Source organism: Sesamum indicum, linkage group LG12 (assembly GCF_000512975.1).
Source record: "Sesamum indicum cultivar Zhongzhi No. 13 linkage group LG12, S_indicum_v1.0, whole genome shotgun sequence".
NCBI classification, from domain to species: Eukaryota; Viridiplantae; Streptophyta; class Magnoliopsida; order Lamiales; family Pedaliaceae; genus Sesamum; species Sesamum indicum.
In genome coordinates, this window is record NC_026156.1 from 4682423 (window position 1) to 4705677 (window position 23255).

At 35.6% G+C, this 23255-nt stretch overlaps 5 protein-coding genes across 5 annotated transcripts; 4 read left to right on the plus strand and 1 right to left on the minus strand.

Annotated features, from left to right (window-relative positions):
* Window positions 601–3297, plus strand: LOC105175614. The gene is made up of 2 exons (XM_011098112.2): window positions 601–1165; window positions 3163–3297. The coding sequence occupies exons 1-2, from the start codon at window positions 846–848 to the stop codon at window positions 3227–3229; spliced, it is 387 nt and encodes a 128-aa protein (XP_011096414.1). The 5' UTR covers window positions 601–845; the 3' UTR covers window positions 3230–3297.
* LOC105175615 (GDSL esterase/lipase At5g45920) lies at window positions 8231–11186 on the minus strand. The gene is made up of 5 exons (XM_011098113.2): window positions 10895–11186; window positions 10576–10797; window positions 9192–9259; window positions 8884–9048; window positions 8231–8754 (listed from the first exon to the last, which is right to left on the minus strand). The coding sequence occupies exons 1-5, from the start codon at window positions 10991–10993 to the stop codon at window positions 8595–8597; spliced, it is 714 nt and encodes a 237-aa protein (XP_011096415.1). The 5' UTR covers window positions 10994–11186; the 3' UTR covers window positions 8231–8594.
* On the plus strand, window positions 13587–15567 carry LOC105175617 (pentatricopeptide repeat-containing protein At1g28690, mitochondrial). Its single transcript, XM_011098114.2, has one exon. It carries the CDS (start codon window positions 13704–13706, stop codon window positions 15291–15293), a length of 1590 nt encoding a protein of 529 aa, XP_011096416.1. The 5' UTR covers window positions 13587–13703; the 3' UTR covers window positions 15294–15567.
* LOC105175618 lies at window positions 16582–17454 on the plus strand. The gene is made up of 2 exons (XM_011098115.2): window positions 16582–16815; window positions 16989–17454. The coding sequence occupies exons 1-2, from the start codon at window positions 16697–16699 to the stop codon at window positions 17110–17112; spliced, it is 243 nt and encodes an 80-aa protein (XP_011096417.1). The 5' UTR covers window positions 16582–16696; the 3' UTR covers window positions 17113–17454.
* Window positions 19771–22705, plus strand: LOC105175619 (pyruvate decarboxylase 1). The gene is made up of 7 exons (XM_011098116.2): window positions 19771–20235; window positions 20382–20545; window positions 20704–21265; window positions 21412–21500; window positions 21665–21782; window positions 22019–22207; window positions 22359–22705. The coding sequence occupies exons 1-7, from the start codon at window positions 19771–19773 to the stop codon at window positions 22527–22529; spliced, it is 1758 nt and encodes a 585-aa protein (XP_011096418.1). The 3' UTR covers window positions 22530–22705.

The following is a 23255-nucleotide window of genomic DNA, read 5'->3' on the forward strand; positions in this document are numbered from 1 at the left end:
TCCCCCCAACATTTGTATACAAATTAGATTAAAATGTCTGAAAAATTGCATATTTGATCCCACACGATAAAGATTATTTCATTTTTTATCCCATAATTTATGAAATTAGCATATTTGGTCTCATAAGTTAAATTTTGTAGTATTTGGGACAAAAAATACCATAATTTTTAATTCTATAAGACCAAATGTCCCACAATTTTTATCTTATAGAATAAAAAATACTATAATTTCTTATCCAATGAGATCAAATATACTAGATTGTAAATCATGGGGCCAAAAGTATATCACTTTCTATTTTACCAGATCAAAAGTACAATTTTTCCTAAAATAAAATGTAGCTTATTTCTTTTATAATTATTGTTTAATTAATTCAATATTTATTTTTGTTATTCATGTAAATTCAAATTTAATTATAAATTACGCATGTATATCAAGTATGTTTTGACTGATTAATATATGGAATGAACTTTTATTTCAAAGATATTTTAATTATTTTTCGAGATATAATAATCTAGACCTGATGGTACGGCCACAGAGTGACCCCGCTCCAAAAATTTTAAAAAAATGCCATCGTTGGCTTCAATTTCATTGTAAGGAAAACTCGCGCGCGTTTGGATGTTGGAGGGCTCTCACAAATTTGCACATTGCCGTCCCTCCAATTCCAAACTCCATTTCCATGAATTCAACAGAAATGATTCTCACTTTCTCAAAATTCCAAACTCAAACTTTCCAATCTCCACTCCACCCTCCAAAATCCAAATGCAAACCATTTCCCACCTCCAATTCCACTACATATAATTCTCCCTTCACTTCTTCTTCAACACATCGTCTCTCCCCTCAATCAAATGGCAGTCCCTTCTCTTTCTGGAAACAATGGCGACAAGGAGAACATCCCAGGTTCTTCATCTGTAAACCCACTTGTCCCATTTTCTTCTTTTTCTCCCAAAAAGAAGAGGAAATTAAGGGTGCCCCTCGAGGACATCACCAATCTTCTCTACCCAGGGCCTACGCCTTCTCTGCAAGAAAGCCCATTTTCAGTTGACAGTGCTTCTTTGTGCCTTCTTGTTTGTTTGATCTATCAAATGAAGAATCGCCGTAAAAAAGTTGACACTTGGACATTGAGGAATCCAAGTGCTGCAGCTGCGACGTTGAGGAAGCACTTTAGGTAGGCTAAGTTGCGAAGTTGATCCTCGCCTTGGATTATTTTGTTTTGCGTTGTGTAATTCTTTAGTATATAAGATGCATTCACAATAACTATTTCTGGGCTCTTTTCTATTTTATGAGTTTGCTGGCTATTATATTCTTGAAAATGTTTGACTGGTCCTATGAGTTGCAGATAAGATAGCTAAGAAGTTACATTGAGTGACTGAATTGAACAAGTTGAAATCGCTAAACATGTCTACATTAAACAAATTTAAGCTCAGATTGTAAAGAAAACAGAGAAACATGGAGCGTACTCAAGACTAGACTAACTTAAACTAACCAAGAATTAGCTTGCTGGACAGAAGCGCAAACTCACGACTAAAGCTCACTAATAAAAGCTCTGAAAGATAAAACGTGAAATCACAAACGACAGTTTTATGAAGAAATAAGCTGGCGCTCTCTTGAAATAGCAGCTGGCTCGTGAATGGGGAGCTGGCAAGATTGCAGCCATCTTTACGCAGATTTTTGTTAGTGTGATGTGGTATTCTAGAGGGATGAGTTCTCTTCACCATCCCATTTCTTGATCTGAATTGTGATATGAATTAAATTTCCACTATTTAGATTAGGAATGTTAACAATGATGTTGACCTCAAAACTCAAATCTTCCATCATTCAAATGAATAAAGCGGTAACAGAGTCAGTCTCGTACGAAAAGAAGAATCCAAATTGGATGAGGCCGGATTATGACTTATATGTGTGCTTAGAGTTAAAGGAAGCTCCACCATTGCTTGGCGATACTTATCCTCATGATTCATGAACGCTCGTACATAGTGCATTATAAAATGCTATGTTGGGGCCTTTTTATCCAATTAGTAGAGAAAATGATTATTATCGTGGAATAGTGCATAAGTTGGGGGAAGGAGGCTGAAAGTGGTCCTTCACTGTCTTCAAGTTGATCATTTTTCCTTGATTTTAATACTGGTTTAAGATGTAAGGGAAATTTAGTGAAAAAAACACCCGATCTTGCTGTTGACTAGAGTAGTTTAAGGTCGTTTAGGTGGTCACCAATTTGCGAAAATTGATTATATCCCAATGCTATTTGATAATGATATCCCACATCATATTTGCCGTCACAATGCTGTCTTGCTCTCCTGGCAAATAAGGTGGATGAAGAGGTATTCATTTATCTGCATGACATTGCATTTGGTCGTGAGTCATCTACTCGAATGAAGATAAATGAGTACAAAGTGGCCTTTGTCTTATCTCAAAATTTGTTGCTAGGTTCAAAGGGCTAGAGGTAGCTGCTGAGGTGTTGCTTTATTTGTTTTCTTTACTTTGGTAAAAGGTTTAGTTGTTTTGTGGATGTTGAGATAAAATGTGATGCAATGAAGTTAGTTGACTCTATGCTGTCCTACCAATGAGGTTTTGCTTCTGCATCAGCATCTCTTTTAAAATTGATCATACCTTGCTGTAAGTTTTGGCTTGTGCAGGTCATCAACCATTATCACAACATTGCTCTTTTTGCAATGGCATCTAAAGTTAGTTTGGATGTTGTGGTTTTCTCTGCTTCACCTAATTCTAATGAATGACTGAATTTCTGAGATAAAGTAATCAAACTGCAGGTTAGCTTAGTGGGCACCTTATGCTCAAACGCCACGACTTCTTTTTCAACTCCAAATGAGGTCGCTGAGCAAACCAGAAAATGCTTCAATATATAAAAAAAAAAAAAAACTTCTTTTTCAACTCCAAATGAGGTCGCTGAGCAAACCAGAAAATGCTTCAATATATAAAAAAAAAAAAAAACAGCTTGTGGCTTTTGAATAAATTTCTTGCACTTCAGCCGACTCTAGATAAAGAAAGCATATCATAATCGGATCAAGAAGCTATATAAATGAAGGATCTGTTAAGCTATCTACTTGTCTCTAAAAACTCTTTGAATTATACAGCTAAGAGGACTCATAATGAGTAACCTGAAGTTCTCCATGTGGTTTATGACTCTACTCCTGCTCTTATCTGCAGTAACCGTCGCAGCTCGTCCTGTCAGGCCTATAACAATTGCGAGACGAGCACTAGAGGCTCAATTTAGCATGGAGAAGATGAACCAAAGTGAACATGAGTGGCCTGAAAGGGTAACCCCTGGAGGCCCTGATGGACATCACCATCTTGGAGGTTTCTAATCTCACAACTCCAGAGTTGAAGGTTAAAAATAATGGTGTCTCAAGAAAGACATTGTGGTACAAATTAAGATACTTTTGCTAAGTTTGTTAACATGGCTAATTTCTTAGCTGAGATTGGAACTTTAAATTGAGTTTTGGTTAGTCAATGATGGTGAACACCCTGTCTTACAGTTTTCTTCTAACAGTGCCCTGTACTTCATGTTCATGCATGCTCAGGAGAATATGTCTCTCAAGAAAATTTTCTCTTTCATGGGATATGCACAATTCTATCCATCTACCAATGTAAACACACAAAATATAATCAATATCAAATAATTTCATCGCACATTTAATCATTTATATTATCTCCGTATAAAAGTAAACGCATCTCAAGTATTCGGCTTATATGTTGCTTGTATTCATCCTCAGCACTAAGGTATATGTGTTCAAACTAAGATGCCACTGCAGACGAACCCCTATTACCAGTCATACGTCAGAAGAAGAGAGAACTCGGAACATATCATTACTGGACATAGAGGATAACGCTGATCATAAGATATACGAAGGCGCAATAGAGTTAGATGTGATTCCTCAAAGTTAGTAAACATAGTGAAATCCACCGTAGCTTATGTACTCATCCTCCATCTTTTTGACAAACTTCACGCATACGATTCATGGAATCATCCTCTTTTCATTTTTTCTTAAAAAAAACAAATTCAAAAAAATTCTTATCCAAATTCCAGTAAAACCAATTACAGTGCAAATGGAATATACTTGTCATGTAATTAATTATTTTTTTTGAATTGTATATCAATCACGCAATAAGTGTATTATATTTAGTCATATAATTGATTCAAACTGGATAAAACTTAAGATTTCATAGCGTTCTTGGAAAGCTTCAAAATTTTAATACAGATTCAACATCACAATTTCGGTGATATGAATACTGAAACATCCATATAACAGAGACGCTAATCAACTGCAAGTTTAAGACACGTTGATGACAACCAAAAATCAAAATGGTAACATATATCCAAGAAATATTGCATGGATCTCAGATCAAACTATTTGAATTAATTATACAATAAGTATATTAAATATAATATACTTATCATAATTAACGTACAATTCAAAAATAAATTAATTAAGGGTAAATTGCATAATGCCCCATTGTGTTTTGATAAAATTACGTGAAATCCCCATATATTAATTTAATAGGCTAAAAACATTCTGTGTTTTATAAAATACAACAAAAAAACTCCTATCCTTTAAAAATAAACGGAGAGTGGCTCAATGGCATTTGTGCGAGTGGCCTTCATTTTTACCTTTTTTAGGATTACTTTAAGCATGTAAATTTTCATTTTACCCCTTTCTTTCATATATAAATACATTTTAAATTGATTTATTTATATATATTAGATTTAATTAATTTTAATTATTTATTTAGCTCAAATATATTACAATAAATTATATTTATACGAAAATATTAATCTAAATATAAAAACAACTAAATAGTATATAAAATTTATTAAAAAAATTAATTTAAAAAACACAATAAAAATTTAATATTCTAAAATTATCTTTACATTAAGAATTCATATAAAATATAATTTAAATATAAAAACACCTAAACATTATATAAAATTTTTAAAAATTAAAATAATAATTTAAACACAGTATAAATTTAATATACTAAAACTATTTAAAATTAAAAATTCATATGAACTATAAAAATCACTTATAATAATTGTATATTATTAACTAAATTAAATTATTATTAATTGAAATATATTTCAATAAATTTTATTTTTTTACAAAATGTACTAAATAAATATCAAAATACCAACAAAGTACATTAATTATTTAAAGTTATATTATTTACTTATAAATATTATTTAAAATATTATTTTTTTTTAAAAAAAAGTTCTTCTTCTCCATCGCCAGCCATATAGTGGCCGGCAACATCGCCCCTCGGAACGAGGGGTGTAGAGCGACCTTACCATCGTTCTCTGTAAGCAGAGGCGATGGTGATGTGGCCATTGCCGCCCATTATTATATGTATTTATATATATAATATATAGTGAACATATAATTATATATAGATAAAAATATATATTTTAGATTATTTAATATTTGAATCATTTATTTCTAATAATTGAGATCAATGGTTGATATAAGGTGGGTATAACCGACAATTTAGGACAAAACTTAACACCGTTAAACTTACTTAACAGAATGAGAGAGTATGCAATATTTTGAAAAATAGATGAGGTTTTTTGCTTATTTTTTTAACACATGAGGTATTTAACTAAATTTTAAAAATCCAGGAGGATTTTATATAATTTATCCTAAAATTAATAATTACATGATAGTGTGATCGATTCAATACGACCAAACGTGATTTAGATAACAAATTTTCTTGTCAACGATGCAATAGCGGCCGCCGGCGCCACCACCAACTAGGAAAGCAAATATATCAATAAGAAAAAAACTGAAAAGGAAAATGATAACCTAATTTAAACGAAATGAAATTAATAAATCGGATAAGCAGATGATTAATTTGCTGGAATCTGTGTAAATAAATGTAATTGAGTACAAGGTTGACTCACCCCGACGTTAAATTAATGGTGGTATTAGTGCAAACAAAATGGTGATTAGGCCTCCGTCTCCACTAACGCTTTCATTAGCCTTTATGTTTTTTGTCCTTCTAACACTTTAAAACCGGAAAACCTGTAGCTGGATAACCACATTGGCACCCTAATATATACAAATTAAAAAAAGCATAAAAAGCGTGGATTCTTTCTCTCCTTTGAATAATATTTGATAGCGACTTTGATAGTATCCAGGACTCAAATTAGGGGTTCCGGATTCCGCCGTGGCGACTCGATCGTCTCCACTGTGGGCGGCGGCGTAAATATATATATTTTAATACTGTTGCTTATGATGTGGTATTTTAGAGTCATGTTCCATTACTAGTTTAATAAAATATAATATGAATGAGAATATGTTTAAATTAATTAAAAAGGAATTGTAGATTTTTATATTGAATTGTGATTTGTAACAAATAAGTATTCACTGCAACTATTGTTTGAAAATGTAAACAAAGAAGCTGGTAATTTTTCATTTGACCGACTGTGTGTGTGCTTCACTCATGTTTATATAAGAATTGTCGAAAACACAATAAGAACAAGGCAGATGACTAGACAACAACTCGGGAAAATGTAGGTGTGAGGAGATGAGTAAGTGAGGAGGAAAATGCATGAAACAAAATAGAGGATATAACACGCGCGGCTACGTACCCGTGTAAAGTAATAATACGCCATTTTGGAAGAAACGGACAAGAATTTTGTCTTGGATTGTTGGAGGCCAAAACAGTCTTGTTTTACATTCATTTATTGTCTGTTTCTTTCAATATAGAATTATAATTCTCTATCTCCCACTTTTGTAGCAGCCAAATTTTCTGCTATATATTTGGCCTGGTTTTCATCACTGTTTTTACTTCACATCCATTTTCCTCTCTTTGGTATCCAAAAATGGCCATTTCAGCTTCCGCCCTCGTCTCAATTATATTGATCGCTTTCTTCGTCTTTTCTTTTTCAAGTGCTAACACGGTGATGGCTTCGAGTCATGGTGGTCTCGTTGCCATGCAACAAGGGCTAGACAGCAGGCGCATTTTACGTGAATTAACGTTGGAGTTATCAAACAGAAAGCAAAGCAGTAGGACGGCGATGGCGGATCCAGACAGAGTGGCACCTCAAGGGCCTGACCCTCAACATCACTAAACTCATCAAATCCCATATATAGGTATCCTCTGACAGGTTGGTGCTGTCCTAAGCAGTTCCAACTTGTGAATTACAGAGGATCCTATTGTTTCTTCCTTCAATGGAGAAATGCTGCATTTCTCCAATAAAAATTCGAGTCCATGCATATCAATTTCCACTATCGTGGATTAGGGTCCCTGTTTTGGAATCTTTGTTTAGTGCAAAACAATCATGGATCAAACTGGATGATTGGCCCATGACTTTTATTTTTGAAAATATAAATATATAGTAATTACACAACCAACATAGTCGCTGCCAAGACTTTATTTTATACTTTTTCTTTTCCCGGCGTGTAAGCGTATTGTTTATGCTAATTTAACGATGCTCATAATTTGTGTAAGTGAATATATATTTCATTATAAAAAAAAATTATTCAAATTTGATTTGACCGGATCTGGACCAATTATATGGTAAGTGTAATACACTTGTCATATAATTTGTGTATAATTCAATAAAAAAAATGATCAATCACATAATAAGTACATTGCACTTATTTTATAATTAATTTGATTCAGTTAAATCTTACTTGAATAAAAAAATTTCATTTTTATCAGCCATTTTTAAAATTTTATGAAGGGAGGAGAGTTGTGATTCTAGAAAACAATGGTTAATAGTAGCTTGCAAGCATCCCAATCCTAAAGCCTAGAGAGAGGAAAGTGAATTTTAATCAGGAATCATTATGATTGACCATTATTATTATAGAAAACCAGCACCATTAGCAATGCCGGCCTATCATACATTTATTTTGCTCCGAATTTTAAACAAGTCCTGGACTGGACCATCGTCCAACAAATTTCATAGATTTATTTTTCTGCCAGATATTGGGAAAATTTTAGTGCAAACTAGGTTTGGATAAATTAAACCGAAACTTTACATTTCATATAGAGTAATGGACAAATTGTTATAAAATTAGTTCGATTTGACCTGATTCAAATAAATAAAAATTTGAAAGCAGCAGGATGGATTCATTCCGTGGACTCTTAGGGAGGAGGAAAATTTGTATTGACTGAAAGGTTAAACATCATAATGGAGATCTTCAAAACAAATTTTGCCCAGGTGGTGAACGTGAAAGCCTACAATCAAAGCACAAAGATCCAGGACATTGCATACTTAAGCCCATACCATTCAATCTGAATTAAGGATTTATCGGCTAAGAAAACCAGATATGATGTTTTCGACTATCTTCATTAGCAGCACCTAGAACAACATCTGTGGCTGCCAGCATGCCAATCTAATGCTTAACGTACACATACAGAACGAAATGATGAACTCTCTCCTTCATGGTGAAGTAATTAAACAGATAGTAAATTGTATAATGCCTAAGGCATTTTACAAGACATCAAGTTCGACAAAAACAACCCACGTGAGCAGACACAAACCGTATGCTTGGGATTTAAGCTTGTGATAAAACCACATCGTCCCATTGCAAGTACACTGAATAGAGAGCGGAAGCAAAAAGGTTGTCTTCAATGAACTACTTTTCAAAACACTTGAGTGGATCATTCGGATCGATCTCAGCCCAGAGCGGGAGGTCCGCTGGTAGAGTCTCCAGACTTATTCCACCTTCCCGTAGCTGCCCTATCACTTCCTCAAACACAACCTTGTTTCCATTCTCAGTGAGATGCAGACCGTCCCTGCATATTTAAATTCAAAAGGGTCAAATTATCAAGCCAGTTTAGAGTTTTCCAAGTTGTGCAAAGACTAAGTGCACTTTGTACAAACATAAATTATATGTTAGAGTTCCAAGTATGGCAAGAGAGTACCTCAAACAGGCCTTTTGCCATCCAGGAGACTGCTGCATTTTTGTCCAGAGATCTATAGCCGGAACTCCACATTCAGCCGCTGCAGCAAGACATTGTTTGGCATATCTACCCGCAGACTCATTTGTCCTCTCAGGAAGCCCGGAAAGGTTGTTGATATATGGGTCCCTGCATGAACATCAAACTTCCAAAATCATTATGCATTCCAAGCGATATTTTGATGACGATGAACTTTAGAACTATGGAAAAACACACTTAAAAATTTCAGTTGGATGTACAATAAAAAGTAGATTTAGGAGGATCAGATTTACAGGAGACGTGCAGCTTCATCGATTGGTGGAGGTGTGATGAGGATAATGCGAGTAGACGGCCATTGCTTCTGAAATCAAGCAGCAACAGAATCTATGTGAGGAAAAAAATTTGAGACAGAAGCAAGCATATATAGTATGAGGAGTGCAGCAAAAAGGAGTTTGCTCAACAATGTGCTAATATTAACTCAATTCACACGAACAAACACACGATGCAGATCAACACATGAAATAAATTTCTTATCCCATTTCAGCGATTAGTTTCAGTAGGGTTGGCACAAACCATCTGATCTTAAATTCCCAGTCCTCTAACAATTTAAGCTAGTTCGCAGACGAAGATGATCCTTTGACATGTAAGTAGATGCAATATACATGTAAGAGAAAGAGGAAAAACAGAATTATTTGGTCCCAAATAGGGCCTGAAAAGCCATTTAGATGTAGTTTCTTTCCAAGTAATGATGGCTTATGTAACTATGATCTCATTTTCTTTTTAGAAAAAGAAAAAGCAATGGATGGTGTAGAGTCTCTTTCCGAAGCATGGTCCATAGTCTAAGAAAGAGGTAAAGGAGGAGCATATGAGCATAGAGGATCAAGAAAACACACACAAAAGCAATTAACCATGTGTGGTGCGATGCAACTAAGATACGCATATATATGGTAATGCAATTCGTTAATGAAAATGACACTCCGTGCATTTTTTTTTTCTTTTCATATTAGAAAAAAGATAGTAGCAAAGTGGTCAACATTGAAAGCGAGAACTGGACCTTTCTTGTGCCTATGCTTTTGTTTTCTGTAAAATTAGAAAAGAAAGTGTGTCTCCCCCGGCCCCGAGGGTCATCCATCCACATATTTAGAAAGCTAACTCTATTTTCAATTTTCCAATTCCAGAGCCTGTCCGCTATTTTCAAATAACTATAATTCATTTTCCAGAAACACTATATAGTTTTTGTTTTAAATAGTATATAGTGCAATGATACGACACAACATTAATTATTGATAAATTTCGCTTTGAATCGTCCACTATTCCCTCCAATTTCATGTATTCTTATGTTCCAGAATACATATGCACGTACTATATATGCATTAGTTATATGTTACACAAAATAGACTAAGATATAAATTCAAATAAGTCAGAGAATTGCTTATCATGTTGTAACCTGTGACAGACAGTTGATAATAGAAGGATATAAAATTAACAAAAAAAGGGGTAAGAAATAGGAATGACTCGTAATGCTCACGTGACGCACATGGTGAGTAGACGAGTATAAAGTTAAGAGTGAGAGCGCGCGTGAGGGTGTTGGTATAGTAGTAGGTGCAGGCGGCGGAGTAGGTGTTGGTGTGTGCGTGCGGTGGGTGTCGGGCACGTGCGGGGGAGCTATGGTATTACCTTGAGAAAGGCGATAATGTCGAGGAGATTCTGCTTGTACTCATCAAGAGGCACGTGTTGAAACCCACCGCATCGGTCGGGGATAACGGCGTCGTTTGCGCCGAAGAACACCGTCACTGCCACCGGAGCATCGCCGCTCTCCGCCTCCGGAAACACCCTCTCTTTCACCTTCAGAGCCCATCTCGTGTTGTATCCGCTATACCCTCTCAACACCACATCCGCCTTATAATCAAACCACAACAGCACCATCAGATCAAGAACACGCACTAGCACACAGTACAGAGTGTTGTTGACCATAAAAAGCAGAAAACAAATTTACCGTGCGGGCGAAGTGATGTGCTAGAGAAGAACCCCATCCACCGGGGGAGAAGGACTCCTCAGTGATGGAGTCTCCAAACAGATAGATCTTCGGTCTCATTTCTCCTGCAAGTGGCCTCGTAGCTTATGATGTAAAAAGGTCCGAGACTTTCAGCAGTGCAGTCTGAAAAATGATGCACTACTCTTCCCTATTTATGTGCAGATTCAAATGTGTAATATTTCTCAAGTTTCAGAGTAGCAGCTACGTGGGGTAAATATAGTATTCAGTTTCTTTAATACTTGGATCTGTGTCACGTCCAGTTGTACGTGAAAACTGCACTCTAAATTCATTACGTGAATCTTTGAATTCGACTATCAATAGCTTAAAAAAATATATATCAATACTAAATAAAAAATATAATTTTTTTTTGTTATAATTAATTACTATAATAAAAGGAAATTGTGACAATACAAATAAATCATGACTTTACAATGGCCATTAACCGTTGTTTTTGCAAATGCAGCCAAAACTCTTATCATGATTTTAACTATGACAAATGTTTTTACTATGGTATTGATAAAAATTTAAATTTTTTATTTTGATTTTATTTAGCCACAGTTAATAATATTAATTTATCACAATTTTCAAGAGAGGATTATTTATAGCGTAAAGAAAATTTAATTTTTTTTAGAGTGTAAATACAACTGAATTCTTTAATTAAAATATTAAGTTTTAATAGACGGAATTGGATATTACATGTAGGTTGACGTAATATTGGAAACTAGAGGGCAGCAGTGATGGTTTTAGTAAATGCCAAAATCTTGAAAGGCAGCAAAATGGGTAGTGGGAGTCTTTCACCAAAAAAAGAGAGTTTAATGGTGAAGGGGCACAGGTGGTGAATTTATGAATAAGCACGTCTATGTGATGGGAATTCATGGTTTTATTTAAATGGCTTCGGGGGTAAGCTTTCATTTCCATCAAGATTGCCACAATACCGGGTTTGCTCTTTCGGGACCTTCAATGGCCATTGCGTCCCACCTTGATATTGTTTTGTATATACATATTTTTTAATTATTAATTATCAATTTTGAGTTGGTATAATCTTTCATATATTATATTAAAATGGAGTTAAAAAAAAAACAATATATAACCCTTTTTCTTCTCTCTTACGTTAAGTAAAAAAATGAACTATCATCCATCCGTTGTTCCATGATTAGGAAGTTTCGAGACTAATAGGCCACGTATTCTGTATCGTTTCTTTTTTTATTTTTTGAAATAAAATTTTATTTCCATATTGAATGTGTATTTTAGCATGAAGTAGTAATTGTTGATCATATGATATGACTATTGAATCATTTCTAAATAATATTGTAAATATACATGAAATTTTCTTTTTTTTTAAAATAAAAGAAATAAGAAAGAATTCTAATCATTGTTGTATCACATTGTACTAGATTTGTTCTCGATGGGGGAAATAAGGAAGCTACTCAAAACACAAAAAGTACTTTCTAAAAGGCTTCAAGTGTGCAAAATAGGACTAAAATTCGTGTGTGTGTGTGTGTGTTTGGATTAGATCTGCATCAATTGAAAGTACAACCATTGGTTCGAGGATACTTGGAATGAGGAGATTTTAACACATTGGTCAGCACAAATACGCACATCTACTCCTTATAATTATTCCGGACAACCTCAGGCCAATATTTGTGATTTTAAAAGAATATCTCTCACCAAATTTGACTCCAGCATTACAAAATCTTAGTAGAAAACCCACAAAAAAAAAACCTATAAACATGTGTTTGTTGGAATTTGGAGGGTCGATGAAGACACAAGTAACATTAATGAGCAATTCTGTTTATTTCATCACACATTGAGCTAAAAAGTCGACCCCGTAAATAGGATGTTAGGTTACGTTTTGGTATTATACGCTTATTATTGAAAATATAAAGTTAGAATTATATTTGAAGATCAAATCACAAAAAAAAAGAAAAGATATTGTCATTGATTATGTGTTTTAAATAATATATTTTCAGTTTATTATAATAATAGAGTTTATAATTTTAATAATGAAATTATTTAGTAGAAGTAGTCACGGTAAAATTAATGATAAACGATTAACAGCATATGTACAATGACATTAATATATTATTATTTTATATAAGTAGACACTATTATTATTTTATATAAGTATATTAAAAATAAAATCTTATTTTACAACAACTCAACATTGAAAAATAATATTATTTACGGTAAATTACATTGACATCCCTTAAACCCCATATACACCGGCAATTCCCATCATATGAAATGGGTTCAACGTCCAATTACGAAATCCTTGAAAAAAGAGGATGATTTTTCGCCCACGGCGATAAGGGGCTAAAACTTTAACTCTTATTTCAAATATAGATAATTTTGTATCTAACTGTATAAAGGTTAGACTAAATTATACAAACACTCTTTATCTTTTTGTAAAATTACAACTAGACCCCTGAAGTTGTTAGTTAATATTTTTTAAGAAATATTTATGTAAATTTTGCTCTTGAATAGAATTTTTTTGTAATTTTATAAAAAATATGAAGTATTTATGTATTTTGATTTAATCATAAGAACTGTGAATGTAATTTGTAGTAGTATTTCATTTTATTTTTATTCTTAGTTATTTGTAGTAGTATAAATGTAATTGAATAAATAAATAGGCTTAGGCCCCCAACGGGCATGAAGTCAAACGTAAGTGAGCGGAGAAAACAGAAAAGTGTTCAACTGTGATTCTCCACTTCAAATCTTGAGACTCCGCTTGAAATTGAACATTTTTTGATGTCCAAATGGAAGCACAATGATACATGGCAGGTTGAGTAATACTAATGCCAGAGCTATAGTGCAACTCAGTACAATTTCCCCATCAAAGGGGGTTTACTCTCCAACAGCGTCTTCTTTGGCATCAGCTTTACAAAATTATATAAACTCAGATCATCCCTCGCACGGCCAAAAGATCCATTCCCACGTTCTCAAAACTGGGTTCAATCCCAACGTCAATATCTCCATCAAACTCCTAATCCTTTATATCAAGTCTTCTTGTTTATCGTACGCGCGCCAAGTGTTTGATGAATTGCCTCGACCAACTTTGTCGGCCTATAATTACATGATCTCGGGCTATATAAAACATGGGTTTGTTGAAAAATCTTTTGATTTGGTGAGAGAACTGTGTTGGTCTAATGAAAAGCCTGATGGGTACACGTATTCGATGATTTTGAAGGGTTCGACTAGCGGAAATGGAGGGTTGTGTTCACCTTCTATAGGTGGGGAGGTTCATGCCCAGATAGTTAAATCTGATGTTGAGGGGGATGACGTGCTTTATACTGCCTTAGTTGACTCGTACGTGAAGAGTGGGAGGGTTGAGTATGCAAGGAGAGTGTTTGATTTGATGTTGGAGCAGAATGTGATTTGTTCCACATCGATGATCACGGGGTACATGAACCAAGGTCGTTTTGAGGATGCTGAGGATGTGTTTGAGAAAACTGTGGAGAAAGACGTGGTGGTTTACAATGCGATGATTGAAGGATGCAGTAAGTCAGTTAAAATGGCTAACAAGGCAATCGAAATTTATATTGATATGCAACGTCTAAATTTTAGGCCTACTATATCAACGTTTGCAAGCATAGTTGGGGCTTGTTCTCTGTTGTCAGCATTTGAAATTGGTCAACAGATTCAAGGGCAATTGATGAAAACTGAGTTTTTCACAGACATAAAGATGGGTAGTGCTCTGATAGATATGTACTCCAAATGTGGGCGAACTGAGGACGCTAGATGCATTTTTGACTACATGCCCACGAGGAATGTCTTTTCATGGACTTCCATGATTGATGGATATGGCAAGAATGGAAGGCCAGAAGAATCACTTGCACTTTTCGATAGAATGATAAGTGAATGCTACCCTGTGCCAAATTATGTTACATTTCTTGGTGCACTGTCTGCTTGTGCCCATGCAGGGTTAGTTGCTAAAGGAAGGGAGATCTTTGAGAGCATGGATAGAGACTATTCAATGAAGCCAAGAATGGAGCATTATGCTTGTATGGTTGATCTCTTAGGACGTGCGGGAAGCCTGAATCAGGCACTTGAATTTGTAATGCAAATGCCTGAAAAGCCTAATTCTGATGTTTGGGCAGCTTTACTCAGTTCTTGTAGACTGCATGGGGATGTGGAGCTTGCTAAAATAGCTGCAGATGAGCTCTTTAAAATCAGCAACGAGAGCAGGCCTGGGGCATATGTTGCATTATCCAATACGTTAGCTGAGGCTGGAAGATGGGATAGTGTGAGTCAATTGAGGGAGTTAATGAAGGTGAGAGGAATATCTAAAGGCACAGGGTTCACTTGGGTTGGGACCGATGCTGGTTTGGAAGCTTTCCACGCTGGGCAGTCATTGTGATTAAATGGTAGCAGTTCCAAGTATGATCATCCAACATAATTTATAGGCCACAATTATATAAAATCTATTTATTCCACTAACATTTGTCAGTTACAAGTTTTTCTCCTTTCTTACAAGAACTTTCCTGGAGTTATAATTTTACACAGTTTGCACAAAGCCATGGTTTTTCCATGACATTATACCTTGAAACTAGATCTGTGATTAAGGTTAGTCCCAACTTTATCCATTTAAGTGCCACTGTGTTGTGAATGACTACTTTTAGAGATAGTTTGGGTCAGCATAGAAAAAAATATTACATGAACGCGAAATATTTCTCAATTATTCTCTGAAGGGACACGATCTGGGTGCTCTCCACAGTCTTAAGAGACTTTCCGTTATGAAATAAGACAACTAATTGATCATGTTGCTGCTGAAACTGTATACTGGGCCGCTGTTTGCAATTCCTTATATATGCTACATGTTGTGTATGGATTAGGAAGAGAGTTAAAGCAAATCTGACACAGTATAATCTACTGCTCCACCTCCCTTGCATCAAGTGTTAATGTTATGTCCTTGGTTTTCCTCCACTATTAATGTTAGTTTAAGTGTTCCATCAATTTAACGTGTAGACGATAAAAAAAAGGGATAGGGGCAACATGGATGACATAAGACACATCAATTTTACAATGGAAATTAAATGCTCCAATATAAATGCATTGCATCAGCCATCAGCTGATCAGCAAAGACGACGCGGGATCAATTTTCAATGCTGAATGATGGCTTGAGCCGAATTTTGATGAGTAATCTTTTGTATGTTTCCATGTGTTTTCCGTCCTTGATTCACCATTTGAGATTGTTGAATTTACTCTTATCGGAAAATATGGAACTAATATTATCTTTGGAGTCTGTAAGAAAATTGATGAAAGATTGTGAAGGTGTTGAATTTCTTTTTCCTTTAATTTAATACCTCCATATTAATATTATACGGGCATCAATATAATTTTATGCTTAAAGAAGAATAGGAAAACTAGCTAGAAAGACGTTGGCTGCTGCTTCGTTTTCTTAATAGCTTTTCGGGTCAAAGCTGATTGTGTAGAGTTCATGACCTGGCGTAGGTGTGTTCGCTGAACAAACGACCAGGATTTCCAATTGCTGGGAGTAACCGGTTGTTATTTGGCCTTGAATATAGACAAGTGCCAGGCGGCAGCTTGACCCTTTTGGACACCGCGGCTTCTCATATATTATGACTCGACTCGACCCCACTGCATAAATAACTTAGAAGTTTCGTGTTATCCGTCGGGAGTTGATTGGATTCAAGATTGTCGTGCTTTGATTATTACTATAAAACAAAACTCTCAAGAGATCCTTGAAAATTTCAAGAAACAGAAGAAGAAGAGTTAGAAAAGGAGACAGTAATTGGAGATATGTGCTGCTCTTGTGGGGAAGATTGTGAATGCAGGCCTTTGGGGTTTCTCTTGGGTCTCCCCTTCGCCTTTGTCTCCCTTCTCCTCTCCCTCGTTGGCGTTGTCATCTGGATCGTCGGGTCTCTCTCTCTCTCTCAAGATAACACTTAGTACTTTCTTGTTTCTTTCTATAAAATATGTGTCCAAGAACCCTCCAAGAAAATAAGCTAACTGGATCAAACTCATGAAACTGATCAAGAGTGCAATGTTTCTTGAAAATTAATTAAAAGTTTTTGTGGGTTTGTGAATGCAGGATTTTGCTGAGTTGCTTGTGTCCGTGTTGCTTGTGCGTGACGGTGATAGTAGAATTGGCGTTGGCACTGATCAAGGCTCCGTTTTCTGTTATGAAGTGGTTCACTGAGCAGATTCCTTGTTAGAACTCTAATTTTTTCGTTGTCAAGTTTTACAAGTATTGTTCCCTTAGCTTCTACCCTCGGTAATCCCCCTTGGATCTTCTATTTTTTTTACCAAAAACTATTTATATAGTCTCTTTTTTAATTAGCAGCTGTATCTGATCATGTTCAGACCATAAGGCAAACCTCCTATTCGGAGAGCCTGATGTATCTTCCAGTTTCATCTACAACACATCGAATTTTCAAAATTCATGTGTGCTTAGTTTTTTTTTTTTTTCCCTATTCTGTTTTTCCCCTGAGAGTTGACAATTTCACTGGTATCTTTCTCTCAGCGATAAGAATAAACATCTTCATTGGCCGTGATAAGGATCCTTTGTGTAACCAAATCAACGTCCTACGTCTCGCGGGGGGGGTGCCATGGTTGACTTCCGTTACTTAAGTTTAACAAGAAACTTTTATTTGGTTCAATAAACATATAAGTTGTCAGACAATTCAATGGAAACTATTTAATTATCCGCTCAAAATAATTCAACTTAAATTAGTCGAATTCGCATTAATTTGTAGGTCTAAAATTTCTCACTTTGTTTCTCTTTAGTTGTCTCACATAAAACGACAATAAAATAATTACAAAAATTAATCAACAATAAGAAAAACTAAATTTTAATAGCCGCTGTGTTGTTTCGCTGCTTTTCTTTTATCATCTCAATATATTTGGCTCAACAGTTCTAATCTTGGCTACGAGGAGTGGGTGGAACTATACCATATTCCACATCGAGATAAAACCACGTTCGAAGACGTATAATAGAACTGGATATGCAAGCCGACCTCAATTGTGTGAGCTTGTAGCCCAAGCGGTGGTTTTCAAGTGTTCGGACATTGGGTCAACTAAGTTAGCTGTGCTTGGCTAATCCATTCCCAGAAGGGAGCTGAGTTGTGTAGCCCAGGTAAGGGAATTGGTCCATTAGAGCTAGATGGGCTGGTTCTAATTGGACAGTCACTTTTTATTTTCACTCTTAAAGAGTGAAAAATGTATTAAGGAAAAGAATAATGTTATATAGAATTTCTTTTTTTTTTTTTTGTCAATTACATTATTATAGAGATATTACATAATTATATATATATACATGTACGTTTGTGTAAAGGGATCCATTTTGTAAAGTTTGCTCAATTACAACAATGTCAGGATAAAATGCACAGAATGTATGTATGTTGAGGGTAACAAATATTGCTATGTATATTAGCCTCATATTCCAGTGTCTGCAATCAAATCCATTCTTGCATACGTAATGTGAAACTAAGACTATTCCAATTCGGACCAATGTCTAATGCTTGTCACTTATTCTGCCGATCGTGCTTGAAAATATTGAATAACAACACATCCATTAATAGACTACCATTTATTAATCAAATATAGGAGTGCTGTTGTTGGTTTTAGAACTCTCTCCCTTAAATTTGACTACCAATATTACTTATACAATAATCCAAAACTTATGATGTTTGGATACAGTGACACCAAAATGATACGACATAAATTTTTTAAAAAATTATGATATGATACAACAATGATATTATTATACATAATATATATATATATATTTTATTTTATATACATTCTCATTAACTTAAAGCATGCAATATGACAAATACCAAAGTATATAATATAATAAAGGAAAGATCGAAACTTAATATTAAAATAAATTATAAAAATAAGCATATTTTATATCTAACTTCTTAATCAAAACATGATTTGTCTCTTAGGGGATATTCCAATAGTTTGAGGCTTGACATTTTATTGTAGAGATATTGGATTTAAAATCTATTGACAGCGTGTGTGAGTTGGTGCGTGCGTGGATTAAAAAAAAAATCAAAACACATGATTCAAAAATATACATAATTATGTTATTTTAATAGTAAATAAACTATCAAATTTTATGTACGCAATGAAAACAAAACTGCGATGACCATTTCAAGAATTTTTAGTAACATAGTCCACAAATAAAATCGAAATGAAAGAGAGAATGAAGAAAATAAAATTAAAAATAAAAACGAGAAAAGAGGTAAGTTGGACTGCCCATGTCATGTATCCACATTCAACGTGTATTTTACATTTTATTGAGTAAAATTTTTGAAGTGACAATGCATTATATTGCAAAAGCATCAAAGTCGGTCATTGGCAACGGAAAGAAAACAAGGACAAGTGTTTGCCCACTTGATTATCAAACCACTTATTACATTAATCAAACCAAGAAACCACTGACCAATACAAGGAAGAGTGCCTCCGGTTTCCAAGATGCTACTTCTTGCCCCTTTTTTCTCCGTGTTTATTTTTCCCCTTAGCTCTTGATTTATAGCATCTTATATGGTGTAGTTCACTCGACTCGTAAAAAGACAAATCAATCAAACGACAAACCAACAATTATTTTAGTAAATAATCTTGGGGTGTCTGCTACAAACAATAGCGGCACCGCTGTGGAAATCAAGATCAAATACCATTAGAAGTTTAATTGTGTCTTCTTTTAGCAGTATTGCCCATAGTGTTCAATTTCATCGAGGAGCAGAAAGGACCCGTACTTGCTATAAAAACACCACCAGATCACAACCACCTTTTCCCAAACAAACTGCTTTTCTTGAAACAGATCCAAGACATACTCAAAGAGTTTTCCTTCTGAAAGACAACAAGACATGGAAGCAAGTAATAGGATCGGCGCCGCCGCTAGTCTGGTTCCAGTGCCCGCCATCTCATCAAGTGGGACGTTGGGCCGCCACTTGGCTCGCCGGCTGGTTCAGATAGGTGTGAGGGACGTGTTCTCCGTTCCTGGTGATTTCAACTTAACTTTACTCGACCACCTCATAGAAGAGCCGGGACTGAATTTGGTGGGCTGCTGCAACGAGTTGAACGCGGGGTACGCGGCCGACGGCTACGCTCGAGCCAAGGGAGTGGGCGCCTGTGTGGTGACATTCACTGTTGGCGGGCTCAGCGTACTGAACGCCATCGCCGGGGCCTACAGTGAGAACTTGCCGGTAATCTGTATTGTTGGTGGGCCCAACTCTAACGATTACGGGACTAATCGAATTTTGCATCATACTATTGGCCTGCCGGATTTCACTCAGGAGCTACGGTGTTTCCAGACGATCACTTGTACTCAGGTAAAAATTAAGTTTTTTTTCCCCCTTCCTGAATTGGTATTGACTAAGTTGAATTAGCTTTTAATTGTAGCATGTTGAGTAGCGAAGGGAAATTGGTTATGTTTTGTAAAACTAATATCGGTATCCTCTGTGTGGTAACACAACAGGCAGTTGTTAATAACTTGGACGATGCCCATGAATTGATCGATACAGCGATTTCGACTGCTTTGAAAGAAAGTAAGCCAGTGTATATAAGCATAAGCTGCAATTTGCCTGGAATTCCTCACCCAACTTTTGCAAGAGAACCTGTCCCATTTTTCCTTGCACCAAAGTGAGTCTTAAGATTTCTCTCAGTTTTCCTATTAGTCAAGGAGGATATTTACATTATGTTGTTCCCCTGAATCATAGTACTATAGCAACACATTGGATCATGTGTACTATTTTACAAGACATCTTGTCCTGAATCTTGTATTGGTGAAACTCTTGAAGGGTGAGCAATGAACTTGGTCTGGAAGCAGCAGTTGAAGCAGCTGCTGAGTTTCTGAACAAAGCTGTTAAACCAGTCATCATAGGAGGTCCCAAGCTAAGGGTATCCAGAGCCCAACAGGCTTTTGTTGATCTTGCAGATGCTTGTGGCTATCCAATAGCTGTAATGCCATCGGGCAAGGGCCTCGTCCCGGAGCACCATCCACACTTTATTGGGACATATTGGGGTGCAGTGAGCACCAGCTTCTGCGGGGAGATAGTAGAATCCGCTGATGCGTATATGTTTGTTGGCCCTATTTTTAATGACTACAGCTCTGTTGGATACTCTTTGTTGATAAAAAAGGAGAAATCAATTGTTGTGCAGCCAAACCGTGTGACAATAGGCAACGGCCCTTCCTTTGGTTGGGTTTTCATGACAGACTTTCTGACTGCATTGACCAAAAAGCTGAAGAGGAACAGTACGGCTATGGAAAATTATCGCAGGATATATGTTCCTCCTGGCATTGCTTTGAAGCGTGAGAAGGAGGAGCCACTCCGGGTCAACATTCTTTTCAAGCACATTCAGGTAAATAAAAGGATCTGAAGTATTCTTGTAATGTCCCCAATTTTAAAGCACCATGATCGTTCTTTTCTTGAAATTGCATTGATATATAACTTGATCGCATGACCTAGATGGGAGCATTTTTGTTAACAATATCCTCTTCAATTCAGGAAATGTTGAGTGGCAACACTGCGGTGATTGCAGAGACTGGAGATTCATGGTTCAATTGTCAGAAGCTTAGCCTTCCTGAAAATTGCGGGTAAGTCCTTGCCTAAGAGCTTCTCTGGACAATTTTTTGCTTGGTCCTTACAGATATAGATTTGAGTGTTATTGTGCTTGTTTTGATCGTCCTGTAGAGAAACCGAGTGATCTCAAAATCCATGTCGAGTTTGCTAAGTTGTTAATTTTGTTGTCTTTATAAAGGTATGAATTCCAGATGCAGTATGGATCTATTGGGTGGTCTGTTGGTGCAACTCTTGGCTACGCTCAGGCTGCAAAGGATAAACGTGTCATTGCTTGCATTGGTGATGGAAGTTTCCAGGTGATCATTTGTTACATTCATACAAGAAGCTCTTTGATTGAAGTGATTATAGTAATCAGAGAATGAATGTTCTTGCCTTGAGCAATGCCACGTGCATAAAATATCTCCTTAAATGAAGTAATCTTCATACACGCAGCATGCATATGTTAATTGGAATAAAAGGTATAATAGAATTTGAGATAGAAAATTCAATCCGTTTGTATAAGTAACCTAATAAACTGCACTTCTTCACCTAGGTTACGGCTCAAGATATTTCTACCATGATAAGATGTGGACAGAGGACCATTATTTTCCTCATCAACAATGGAGGATACACAATTGAAGTAGAGATTCATGACGGACCGTACAATGTGATCAAGAATTGGGACTACACTGGCCTTGTGAACGCTATCCACAATGGAGAAGGCAAATGCTGGACTGCCAAGGTTAGCATACACGACCGAATATGTCCTAGTAACATCACATCAATACCAAACTTTTAGAAGCTCATGTTTCAATTTAGGAAAGAAAGTTGAAGAATTGCAACTTTTGTTTTGTGCTTCCCTAGTTTCTGACATATTGGTTGCTGGACATCAGGTGAAAACAGAAGAGGAATTGGTGGAAGCAATAGCAACGGCCACCGGCGCACAGAGCGAATCATTGTGTTTCATCGAAGTGTTGGTTCACAAGGACGATACTAGCAAAGAACTGCTGGAATGGGGATCCCGCGTATCTGCTGCCAATAGTCGACCTCCCAATCCTCAATAGTGAGTTCGTGGTTCTGTTAGGACAGAATGATTAACGGGAATTCACTTTATTCTAAGAATAATTAAGGAACATTTGATACTACTTTTAGTATCTTTTTGTAAATGTGATGGCCTGTCATAACAGAAGGCAGAAGGCTGCTTCCAGCTCAAAATAAAGATTATCTTATTTATAAGCTAGCTCCAACTATTATCCTTTTCTTTCCCCTTATAACCGTAAATAACTAAATTATAATAAATTATATCGATACATTGAATAACGCTTTAATATTACTAACAATGGTTTATGAATTTTAATAACTCACATAATATGAAACAAATATTTCATAACAATGATAAATGAATTTTAATAACTCACATAATATAAAACAAATACTTCATAACAACGTACTTGTTTATAAAACCTCAACTTTAACCTTAATCACTATACTGCAAAATCATTAGTTCCAAAATATTGTCTTTAACCGATGGAATTGTTAGAGATATTAGTATTTCTGACAAGGGAAAATTACAAATTTCGTCCTGTAAATTAAGGGGTGGTAATTTTATACGATTTATTTTTCACAATTTAATTCTGTAATTGAAAAAAATTGACAATTTTGATCCTTTTTGGCCGGAATGCTGGTTTGGCCATATGACATATATATATATATATATATATATATTTTTATTTTATGAAATGACATGGGAAAAAGAAAAGGCCAACTTGGACACCCTTGCCACTTCAATA